Source organism: Meleagris gallopavo, chromosome 8 (assembly GCF_905368555.1).
Source record: "Meleagris gallopavo chromosome 8, MGAL_WU_HG_1.1, whole genome shotgun sequence".
Lineage (NCBI taxonomy): Eukaryota > Metazoa > Chordata > Aves > Galliformes > Phasianidae > Meleagris > Meleagris gallopavo.
In genome coordinates this window covers 22,507,063-22,519,406 of record NC_139411.1, presented here as the reverse complement: position 1 = coordinate 22,519,406, position 12,344 = coordinate 22,507,063, and the positions used below count along the sequence as shown (strand labels likewise).

The 12,344-nt window shown below is 47.1% G+C and overlaps 1 protein-coding gene across 2 annotated transcripts in view; it reads right to left on the bottom strand.

Annotated features, from left to right (window-relative positions):
- Positions 1 to 11,997, bottom strand: part of SUFU (SUFU negative regulator of hedgehog signaling) — an 87,307-nt gene extending 75,310 nt beyond the window's left edge. For both annotated transcript variants that reach the window (XM_085229068.1, XM_010714640.4), the window contains exons 1-2: positions 11,723 to 11,997; positions 7,192 to 7,326 (exon numbers count right to left, since the gene is read on the bottom strand). In XM_085229068.1, coding sequence (XP_085085194.1) covers positions 7,192 to 7,326; positions 11,723 to 11,898 — 311 coding nt within the window. In that variant the 5' untranslated portion in view covers positions 11,899 to 11,997. The remainder of the gene's footprint in view (positions 1 to 7,191; positions 7,327 to 11,722) is intronic.
- Between the last annotated feature and the right edge of the window lie 347 nt (positions 11,998 to 12,344).

Genomic DNA, 12,344 nt, shown 5'->3' with positions numbered 1-12,344 from the left:
CCCAAAGTGGAGTCTGCACTGAGGAAAAAGGGGGATTAGGTCTGAATAACAACATTTAGATGCATCTCTTGAAACATTCATTTTGTTGGTATCGTTATTCCAGCAAGCAAGAGGATAAAAAAGTCAAATTCCCTTTGATCTCACAGCTGGACTGGCCACATGGCTTATGAAACGCTTTTACCTTCGCATCCCACAGAGAAAAAACAACCCTATCTTTTAATTATTGCTTTTTAGAACATCCTAAAACAATCCTTATCAAATTAAACAATCTCACACAGGAAGACCCAGGCTTGATCCCCAGTCACTCCCGTTCCCAGCAGGCCAAGCGTGAGAGCCCTCCTGCCGCGCTCTGCACGAACCCAGCTGTGAGATGAGAGGGGCCAGCTCTCCTCCCATACAGCAGACCATACATGCAGCTCTGCTGACAGAAAGGAGCCGTCCCGTTCGAGCACTGTGCCCCATCCCCACATGGCAGCGGGGGCTCAGCTTAACAGGACGCACACACAGATGTGCTACTGCACAAAAACCTGGGCTTCAACAGTGTTCAGCTGTAAACTTACATCCAACCTTTTCTTTTTTTATTGAAAACAGCCGGCCTTGTAAATTCAACTACTTTGCTGTAAACGTTAAACGAATTTCCTTCGATGCTTCACAGAACTATTTCCAAATCTAGCACAGTTCAAGCGTGCTCTGGTCCCACGAGCTCCACACGCAGATACACAGCAGCACAAAGCAGACCTCTCTGTAGGTGGCCTGCATCATCCACATTATTAACGGTGCTAACCACCTCCAGCAAACGGCATTTGGAAGCCAAGTGCACTCCGCCTGGGAGGAGAGAAAAATAGGTTTCCCCATGGTGACCACTGCTTCAAGGGAGGTCTGCCTCCAGCTGAAAAACAACTCCGCGTCCTACTGCACTGCCTCCATCATCAGAGGGACGTGGCCAATGGGATGTGTGAACAGGCACGATGCTTTCACTGGCTTTGGCCTGGGAGATCTGGATTTGAATCCTTCATGGTCACACTTGTGCATTTTTACAATGTCTCCAAAGCGTTCAACTCATTAGTCACGCTCAAGGCTCTTCAAAATAAGACGTGTCCCAATACCACCACGTGTAGGCAGAAACAGAAAAATGGATCTATAGACCTAGCAGTGGAAGCACGGCTATACTTCCAGTCACCAGAGATGCACAAAGGTGAGAGCTTTCACAAGTATTTTGGAATTCTGGAAAAAGCTCAGATTAGTTCATACGTTTGCAGGCATGTAAAAAATCCAAGCACAAGATAAATTCATCAAAATATGGACCTTATTGACCCCCTGCAGCTCAAATTACTCATTTCAACTCTGATGGCATCTTACGTAAGCTATTACTAAAAGGAAATTCTTTTTTCTGGTCGTAGAACTCTGCAATTCTGTGCCCTCTCCCTTCCTACTCCATGAAACTTCCTCTCTCCGCTACCTCAGAAAGAAGACTAAACAGAAAAGCAAGCGTTACATCTGGGGTCAGACTCTGACAGACAACAGAATCAAGAAGAAAAAGAACACTGAGAGCTCAGTGCCCACCTTGAGCTCTCCCTTCTCCAGCCTTAACTCTTGTAGCTCCTTTCACTGAAGCTTACCAGTGTCATTTCCCACGTCACTCCCTTTAACTGGGGCAGATGCTCTATCTCCAGGAACAGTACCCAGAAGGTCCTCAGAAAATCTGTCCCTAGAACTCAATCTTGCTTCCTTTTTCCGTGTGCTGAAGTGGTACCAAGCAGTCAGCCCTTACTGAGCAGGTGTCATTTTCCTTCAGAGCTAACAGCCTAAGGAAGCAAGGTGAGGATGAGGAGAGAGGGCTTGCACCACTCTGCTGTTATTTCAGAGCAAGTCCTCAGGTTCCTCTATGTGAAGTATGCACATTTAAAAGAAACTGGATGTCACGAAAGACGGAAGAAAACCTTGGGTTTTTAATAATTTTCCTGGAATTTCAGGCTCAGCTCCCAGTATGATTTGATCTTTTATTTCTCCTCTAAGATATGCTGTATTCTACAAGAGTTGCTTCAAAACATTCTCTGAAATACCAATCCATAACAACCACCACCACTCTAATTCACTGTCTTCTGAAAAGTCCTTTATTTTACTGCATTTTCATAAAACAAAGAAGGGCAGAGTCATCTCCACCATTTAAAAGAAGTTCACAGTCACCTTGGACTTTGGTGTAATATTTCAGAGGTGCTTTGGGCACGTGCTTTATAAAGCACTTACAGACCCATTAAATACCAAAATTTAAGGCTAAAGGCTGGCAGCAAGCTTTTGAATTTATGAAAGGCTACAGAACTAAGAGGCCACTAAAGTGACAGCTGTCAGCACCACTCCATCCTATATTCATGCAGGCTCAAAAGAGAAGCCAGCACGCACTCAAAGAAAGAGAGCACTCATTCCAACTTTCAGGCTATTTTCTAAATACTCTTTTCAAACTCTTTTCATAGTTGGAAAAAGCCTTCCAGAAAACATCCACCCCTCTGCAAGCCTCGCATTTGTTACCTGATCCAGTTTTGCACTCCTTTTTCTTCCTCCCAGCTCTAACAAGCATCCTTGCCCCTTTACAAGTTAAGGTCATTCAAAGGATCTATACACGCCAGCAGAACACAAGCTGGATGGGAGATCATGAAAGGCTCATGCTTACCCTTACCTCTAATAGGGAGGCACCACCCACAGAGACAACACGTTCTCCCCGGCATGCACCGCTCCTTCCCGATCCCAATGGGAAGCAGTGTAAATCAAAAGGGCCACAGCAAGCTGGAACCTGTTGTCTCGGCAGGTGGTACCATGCATCTGTATCAGAGATGAAGGCAGCTGTAATCTTTCTGGCTTTATGCAAATGGAATACTGCACTTAGCCTCCTAACAAGCTGCCAGAAAGAAAAAAAAGAAAAAAAAAGAAAAAACACGATGTCGATATGAAGTTTGTGTAGATCAGGAAACTCAATTATTGGGATTTACACAAAAGGCTAAACATCAAAACACAGCTGGCATGTTTCTTCCCAGGATGCGGGAAGGCTGCAAGTACAAAGCTTATCTCATAACCTAGCCACAATTTCAGTTTTGCTTTCTGTTGTGGCTCTGAGTTACAACCTTGCAATTTTAATACAAATAAGGCTATTCAAAGTTTTCAGTAACCATATCACATCGTGATTCTAACATTCTGTGCACTTTAAAAATCGTTAACAAAAAGAATGAGTACTTGGGGAACTATAGGAATAGTTTACTGGAGATTCAACCTTGACCTGTAAAATAGATACAGAAGGCAGACTGGTGAAAAAACACACAGCCTTTGTGCTCCCTGGGATGCACTGATAACCTCTGCCAGCACAGCCAGGGGCCAGAGCATGTCACGGCACCACAGCAGCCAAAGCTGGCAATGCCACCGATAGAGCCTGAATCCACTTCCAATTACTGAAGCCAATTTCCTCTGATGCCTGTTCTCCGCACAGCCAGAAGTCACTGTCAGGATTGGAAGCTGCAGGAAGCACCAGGTTCCCAACGCACAGAGACAGGTCCCCTGCTGCTAGCTCTGCTGCAGGGCAGTTACTGCCAGACAGGATGCAAAGGGAGCAGGACCCAGCCCATCTGTGACTTCACACCTTACCCACTCATCGGTCACTGCAGTGAAGAATCTCATTCAAAAAGCAAAAACAGTCAGGAAAAAGCAAAAGCTCTACTCTAACCCTGCTGAATGGATTCAAGAACTTACATACCAGTTTTGATTTTAAAGTAGACAGAAGAACTTAAAAAAAAAAAAAAAAAGAGAGAGAGAGAGAGGGAGAGAGAGAGAAACAACTTGCAAAAATATCCCAAAAGGATTTCTGCTGCCACTCAACTTGTGTAGCATGCTTGAATGGAGAGACTTATTGCCATGCAGACAGCTTGGCATGAAATCCCGCAGAAAGGCCTGCAGTTCCCCAGTGCTGTCATGATGTCATGATTTAGGATTTTTAGAGCAATCAGCTCAGCACAGCTGGTGTCATGGTTGCCATTACACCATGACACACTGAGTGTTTTTAAATGAAAAAGGTTTCCCCACTTGAAATTTGTAGATTTCTTCCAGGCTATTCTGTGGACTGTTAAGAACAGGCCAGAGTTCTATAAGCAGAGCATAGCTGACATTTAAGCAGAGCAGGAAATAGTGCTGTTTTAACTGAAAATAAATCTGTCAACAAGGAGGCACAAGGAGAGCTCCACTTCAGACTTTTCAGGTTCTTATTAAAAATATAAATTAAAGTCAACATTTTCATGTTACACGCTACATCTGTTTGCTATTTCATTATAAATAAAAATATAGGGGCCTCCAACTCAGCCCCAGTTCACTCAAAATAATCATCAGAAAGTTGTTCTCATTTAACACTCATTGTAGTTGGTTTAGATTGTCCTGTATTGCCAGAAGAGGTCCACAAGAAATAAGCCATGTGTTATCCAAAGTCAAGCAGGAGATGAACATGGCACTTGGCAGTGTACTGTCTGTCCCCTTCTGAAGGATGAAAGGCAGTGAGGTTACGGAAACATGCCTCTGTTGCCACAGTCTTTCTGTCTGTCATAAGCAGGTCCAGTTCCACACTCTTTCAGAGAGTTGGAAAACAAATAAACAGCCACACAGCTATCTCCAGTGGCCAGCGCAGCTGAACAGAGCTCATTGTTGCACCAGCTTTAAAGGAAATCCTGTAAAGACTAAAATGATGTGCCTGTCACCCTGCCCTGTTGCCAACCATCCTGCAGGATGCTTTTACCTGAGACAGCACAACTCCAAAGTGCTTTGAGCAACAGAGGCCATTACCCACAGCATGAAACATGGGCTTCAGTACATTTCCTCCTGAAAAAGGAGAGCTTCTTGAGCATACACAAAACCCACCACAATCCTGTAAGCATGACATGCAGTGCCAGTCTGGTGGCATGCAGTCCATGCAGCAGTCGTGTTTTGTGAGCAGGTGGCAGAGACTGCTGCTGGGAACAAGAATTACTGGTGGGTGCTGAGCTCTGTTTATCCACCCTCAGTGCTTAACCACCAGCTGGTAATTTCAGGCTCAGCATTCAAGAGATGTGTAGGTTTCAACAGCTTTACCACATCCATAATTGTGTAGTAAGATTATTTGTAACAAAGGCAGAGGCAATCTTCTTGACAGCACATGCAACATTAAGTTTTCTAGCTCCAAGACTGAGGCTAAACTAAAGGTGACAAACTGCAGCCAGCTGAACCTCACAGGACAACTGACACAGAGATGCCTTGCTCCAGCCCACAGAGAAATGCACACGTGTACACAGGGCACAGAAATCACTGACAGTGATTAGTGGCTCTGTGCTTGACAGGTTCCTGCCAAAGCAGGGGGAAAAGCGGTGCAGCTCCAGCTCACCACTGGCACAGAGCATAGACTCATGTCTAGAATTTTTTAATTCCCAGACACTGCAACCAGCATAAGGTATCCTCCATTATCTCAGACTGAATCCAAATCAAGTTATATGACAGCATGAAGAGTTTGGTGGTCTCATTCATATAAGTTTTTCAAGATTGTGACATACCGATGTAACACTTTCACTCCCAAGTTTTCCACATCAGAACAACAGGCTGTAGTCTAGCAGAGAGCACTGGGACTGAGAAACCAAAGCATGTGTCACAAGAGGCTTTGTCCTTACTTATCTTGCCTCTTCATTCCTAAAAGCACATTAAGCCATTCCTCACTCTTCATGCCTTCAGCAGAGATTCCCACGGCCTGTTGCTGCTCTCTCTGCAAACCAGGCCCGATTAAAGAGAAGAGTCTCACCATGAGAAATCTTCAGGCTGACAAGCCACCAAAAAGAGGAAGTCAGCACAGCACTTAGGCCCTCCAAAATTAACTTCCAGTAGAATGAGGCTGGAAAACACAGGTTGCCTAATCTTGGCAACCTCACATTTTCAGTGGTAAAGATGAAATCTCATGATTTGAGTACAAAGGCATCACACGAAAGCCTGCATGTTCATGGCTACATCTCTTGTGAAAGCAAGGGAAGGAAACCTTTAACTTCATTTCTTTCGTTTGCTCTACCCTTTCTCCGCCCCAGAAAATAACGAATGGAGTTTGTTGCCAGATGTTTTGGTTAAAATGCCCCAGGAAGGTCTCAGTGACACAAGGTTTCTGTGCAAACTACAGTTTTAAAAGACTTGATTTCTGAAAAGCAGACTTGTATCCACAAACAGAAGAAACTGCCTTAAGGACATAGGTACGGTTAAAGAACTGCTTGACTGTTTATGTTGCACACAGAAGCACCCAGGTAAAACAGAACACAACCTGCTGGCTGAAACTTAACTAAACTAAAATGAGCAGAAGAGGAAAAGCTTGGATGAACAAATCTGGACTTTTGTTGCACCATTTATGGTGGATATTTAGCCTGCAACCGCAAAACAGCACAAGGCCGTTTAACTAAACATTAACAGAATAAACCTTCTGACATTTCTGCCTGGTTAAAAGACTTAAAAGAGTTATGTTCCAAGACTGTGAAAGTGTGGTGTCAACCACTCACTTTACTGGAGTCAAGGAGCAAAGTCAGCAAAAGAAAGACAGAGGTAAGGTTAGATCATGTTGACTGCCTGATCTGACACAGAACACCTGATAAAGACCGCTCATACCAACAGGCTAAGATAATGACTTGATTATACTTCTGTTATGATAGACTCACACTTCACAGAGTAGCCACTGGGGTGGCAGTTCACTTGCTGACAGCAACACTGCTGTGCCAGCGGTAGGAAAAATGCCCTGACAGCAGTTTTGCAGAGTAAGTCATTAAGCATGCACAGGGAGGGATCAGAATTTAAGCATATAAACAGCAGATTACCAAGAGTGGAAAAACACAAGACATTCAGTTTAAGGGGGAAAAAAAAGCTTCCCTACGAGTTAAAAAAAAAAAAAACAAAAATAAAAACACGAAGCAACACAAACATGCAGAAATCACTCAACTTTTTAACACTAACAAGGAAATATATTGCATGCAAAGTCCAGGGAGGGGAGCACAGTAACTCTTCTACATCCAAGAACAGGCATACGTCACCCCTTACCGTGGCCTACAGTATTCTCAGCTGAAAAACAGCTGTTCAAATAATATAAACAGCAGGCCAGGGTTTTACCTACATTCCCCAAATGTGACACAGAACTCAGCACAGCAATAGGACTTGGATAATACTTACTCATGTACTCTGTTGTCTCCATACAAGTCACTTAACCCAAAGCTGACATAGTGCCAGTGCTCAGGAACGTTCAGCGCTGGGTTTCCTATGTTTCTGTACATGCTAACGTAGTCCAGAGGATCAGGTCCCCCCAACCTGCATTAAAATCAGAAAGATTCTTAGGTAAATCAGTTTATTCAAGACAAAGAAGTCTGCATAGATGCTCTAAGAGATCTGCTTAAAATCACAACTAGTGACAAAAATAAGATTTGCATGATCAAATTACTCTTAAAAAAAAAAAAAGAAGTTGGGTTAAGTCCAGAAAGCTCCAAGCACAGGAAGGCAAAGTGCATGTGTGCAACATACTACAATGTTTTTAACATTAAAGCATGAAAGCCTCTGGAAAATCATATTAAAATCTCCTCAAAACAATCACAAGATTATAGCTGTAAAAGAGCAATAGCTGTATATACACTAAAAGCTCTTAATTCAGGCCAGAGGTACATACCTCGCTGAAAAACAAAACGCTATTCCTCAAAGCACAATTTGAAACATCTAAGTTCTGAAGAAAGTAATCATAGCTCTGAACGCAGACATGACAGTTAAAAGAGCAGAGAAAACATTGATTTAGAGACAGTACTAGCACCTGTATAATGCATGAGCTGCATAAATCAAGAAGGAGCAAAAGGTGAGTGCAGGCTCTGCTGCAGCACAAGGCTGGTGACTCGGCCACCAGAGGAGCCTGGCAGCCACCTGCTACCCAGGGACAGGGGGACGTGGTGGCCATGCTGGCAAAACCCAGTGCTCGACTTGCTAAGTGCCCTGCAGCCATGGAACAGGAGAGAAGTGAAACTGCCTTCTGTATCCAATTCTTCTCCTCCTCCAGCAAAACACTCCCAACTGCTCAAAATGAGAAAATCTAAACAAAGAACACCACTTTCATTTAAACTACCTGTTAGCTTAATTACCATCAATACAGCACCTGCACAGATCCCAGCACTGCCATTTGCAGGTTTCAAGGCATACCTAAATGTCCCTCTCTTGCCCTGGAGGTTTGCATTTCGTTCTGCGCACCAGACCCACTGCATGAAAAGTATACAAACACCTCAATTTTCTGCCACGATTAAAGTACTATTGCCTTATATCAAATAACAGCAGACTTGGGAAGAAATAGTCACAGCAGCACGCTCCAGGATGCTGGAAGTGTTTACGCCCACATCTGGATGCAGGCACCCTGTCCTGCAAGGGAGTTCTAGGGCTATCAAAGAGCAAAGCACTAATTGCAATTCTCCTGATTTTGGCCAGAAGGGGCATAGAGCTGACAGTCCCTCACAATTTCCTTCCTTGCAAGTCACACCAGGCTAGCTCTGGCATCCTGGGACTGGCCAGCGATGCAGCCATGAGAAGCATGGGTTGAAGCAGTGAGCATCCTGCCCAGAGCAATGGGACTAAGACCAAAGGAATCCCAGCTTGGACACACCCACAGTATCCATAAAACATGGCATACGGGGTCCATCTTCACACACATCTCAGAGCCCCTGCACCCCATGAAGTGTTAATGGGGTCCAGGCCATCTTCCCAGCGCAGTGTTTGCAAGAAAACCTACCTGGGAAATTGCAAGTGTTGATTTTCCCCCGTGCCTGGTTCTAAAATATTCTCAAGCTGGGCAGAAGCGCATGGCCCCATTCTTCTGAGGGAAACGAGCAACACAAGCATGCAGATCCCTCAAACAAAGCTACCTGAGTGGAAGGCTTCAGAGCAAGAGTGCTCAATACAGCAATCAACAGAGTGCAAAACATGAGCAAGTTCTCAGAGCTGACACATAGGTTTCCCAAACAAAGGGAAAACATCCCCACCTGCTAAGCAACAAGCATTCCCCCCTCCCACAAAACCTGCTCCTAAATTGGGCTTAATAACACCTCAGCTGTCACATGAGCCAGATGGGAGCTGACACGCGTGTTCTGACACTGACAACACACCAGGCAAACCCTTAAGCCGTCCTTTCATAGCACAGCACAGGTACAAGCACATGAGCACCCTGCACTGGCTTCAGGCAGCCCCAGCACAGCCAAGATCTCACCCCTGGCAGAAGGGCCCCACAAGGGCTGTGGCATAAGCTTACTCCATTTGGGGGCAGGTTTTACTGCTGCACCAACAACTCCTGCCCGGGTATGTCCTGCCCTGCCGCCCACAGCGCTCCTGCAGGGCTCACCTCGTCTCACATCTACATATCAGTATGCGGGTTCACACAAAGAGCTGGAAGCGTTGGAGGAATTTATTAAAGAGAGCCCAACTTCAAAGCTGCAGGTATGGTACTAATTTGTTGCATTCTCTATTCATTGTGCTCATTCAAGAGAAAGAAAGGCAGCCTCAGGGGAAAAGTGGTATTTGTATCTGCATACAGAGCTTTCTCTGGATGCTGTTAGGAGTTGCTGCAGTGTTTGTCCAGGAGAAACCCAAAGCAGGCAGAGAAAAGGGCTCCAAAAGAAAAAAAAAAAAAAAAAAAAGAAAAATTTCCAGTTCATTTCCCCTGAACGCTTTACGTGGGGTCGTTTCTGGTAAATAAATATAGCCAGGAGCTCATCCAAGAAGTTTCAATGACAATCAGAATGTTTCCCCAAAGATCTGGAAATCACGTTAAAAAAAAGGCTAGTTCTATGAAAAACCCCACACAGCTAAGCCCCCTCATTCAATGGGAATGTGATCCTGAAGATTCTCCAGCTGTACAAAGGAAGGATCTGCTGTGCACGCCAACAACACAGCTTCAGCTACCTGAACAAAAATAATTGCTGCTAACAATAGAGAAACCAATAGCTATAATTATAAAGCTGATTAACATTACAATATTTATCTCAAGGCACAGAACTTTGCTCAGCTCAGTTTCTTTTCATCTAGACCAGCCCTTATCTTGCAGCTCTGGCAGAGGAGATCAAGCTGCAGCAGAAGCCCTTTTCCCAAGCTCCTTAAGCATCAAACTCCAGGCTTTGCCCCCTGAGCTGGACAAGGGAGAGGAAAAACAGGCTGAGTCACTATCACAAACCTCCATCTCTCTGTCTCACACCAATCTGACATCACACTGGCCAGTACTGCTCCAAGACAGTGACAGAAAAGTAAGCACTGACCCTCAAATCACAGTGGTTGGAAGCTCACTGAGCTCACCCATCTCAGAGTAGAAACAGGTGTAAAAAAACTGATCAGACCCTCACTGTAGTGCTGCAACATTGACCAACGCAGATGACAAACAAATCACCTCAGCTCACTTTGCCAGTTTAAGTGATTAACTAAAAATGCTCTAAGCAACACGGACCAAGATATATTTCTTGCTTGAAGCTCATTAAAAGCACTTCTTCAAAAAACAACAGCAACAATGCGGCTGTCAGAGCAGAGCACAGAGAGAATATTATTCTGCTGCTCAGGATTGAGCCAAATAAGACACATGGGTTAAAATGAACTGCAAGTGTACAAGTTGAGCTTTAACTAAATTTTTTCAAAGTGCTGGACTGGAAACCAGTCAATGGTTCACCAGACAGACACTCAAAAGATCACCTGATCATGCTCCTCTGATCCAGAAGAGAGGGCAAAGCAGCAGAATGAGGATAAAATCAAAAGGAACAACTTCCCACGGGGCTAGATACTAGACACTTATCTAGCTAAACATCCAAGTACTTTCTTCATGCCACTCTCTCTCATAAACAACTGCTGTTATACTGTGTCAGACACTGTGTCAGCGGGGATGGGAAGAAACAACAGATTCTCAGTCTGTGGTAACACGTGGCAACGTGCAGCCAAGAGAAGCTGCGTCTGTTTCTCAGGTTTGCAGGCGCACACACAGCACACATTGGGCCATACTTGCACCCCGAGCTCCAGGTCAGCACACACAGTTTGAGCCTCCTGCCCAGAAGAAACCCCATCCCCCCCACGAACTGCCGAGATGAGGAAACGCTCCCTTCTCCCACTACCTAGTCCCATCCCCACTCAGAGAAGAGCCGTAGTACCCCAGAAACACCTCCTCCACCTCCAGTTCCTCCCCCAAACCTCAGCTCTCCAGCACAGCCCTCCCTCCACCCAGCACGTTGCCCCTTGCACTCAATTCCATCACACCCCCAGGCCTGCACAAACCTTCCTAACGCATCTCCTCCCAAATTCAGCACCCAACGCCCCGCCTCCTCACCTTCCTACCCTCTGCTGCCCCAGCGCCTCTCTCTGACCCCACGCAACGCCCACTCCCCCCAGCCCCCCTGAAAGCCCACACGGAGCCCTCAGCCCCAACGCTCTTTGCCCGTGGCCCCTCCGGGCCCAACGCTTCCCCACAACTCCACATACGGCCATCGGCTCCAACGCTTCCTCACGGCTCCACCGTTTTCCCCAACACTCTTCAAATCCCACCGCTCCCTTCAGCCCCACGCGAGGCCCCCAGATCCTCGGAAGGCCCCACAAGCCCCACGCAAGGCCCCCCGAGTCCCACGCAAGACTTCGGAACTGCACACGAAGATCTCCCAACCCCACACAACGCGCCGGGCCCCGCCGCTCCGCCAGCCCCAGGCTGCCTCACCAGTACTTGAGGATGGCGGTGACCTGCAGCGGGTTGGGCTGCTCGGGGTACAGGCGGCGGCACTCGCCGTAGATTCCGTGCAGGCCCGGGGGGAAGAGGGACGGGAAGGAGCCGGAGCCCGAGCCGGAGCCCGCCCCGCCCGCGGGGGCAGCCCCGCCAGGCCGCGTGCCTTCCATGGCCCGGCGGCGGCAGCTCCCGGCCCGCTCCTCTCCCGGTCCGGCCCGGCCCAAGCGGCGCTGCGGGAGGAAGGGGGCGGGCCCCGCTGCCCGGGCGACGGTGATGGGCAGCGCGGCTCCGCCAATAGCAGAGCGCGGAGCGGAAGGCGGCCGCGCCTCTCTACCCCCGCCTCCGCGCCGCGCTGTGAGCGCGCCCCCTTGCGGTGGAGGAGTGGCAGCGCTTCAAGGGCAGAGGGGCCCGCGAGGGATGTGAAGGAGTGCGGGGCTTTGAGGGAGCCCGACAGAACAACGGGGCTGTACGGGGAGTCCTGCCGTCGCATACAAACATGAAGCTGACAAGCGGGCAAGGACTGCCCTCCAGCCCATCCCCGTTGGTGAAAAGAGAAACGGTGGAGCCAGGTTGAAGCCCCGCCCCCGGCACGCCACGCTTCCTGGCGGGAGGACAG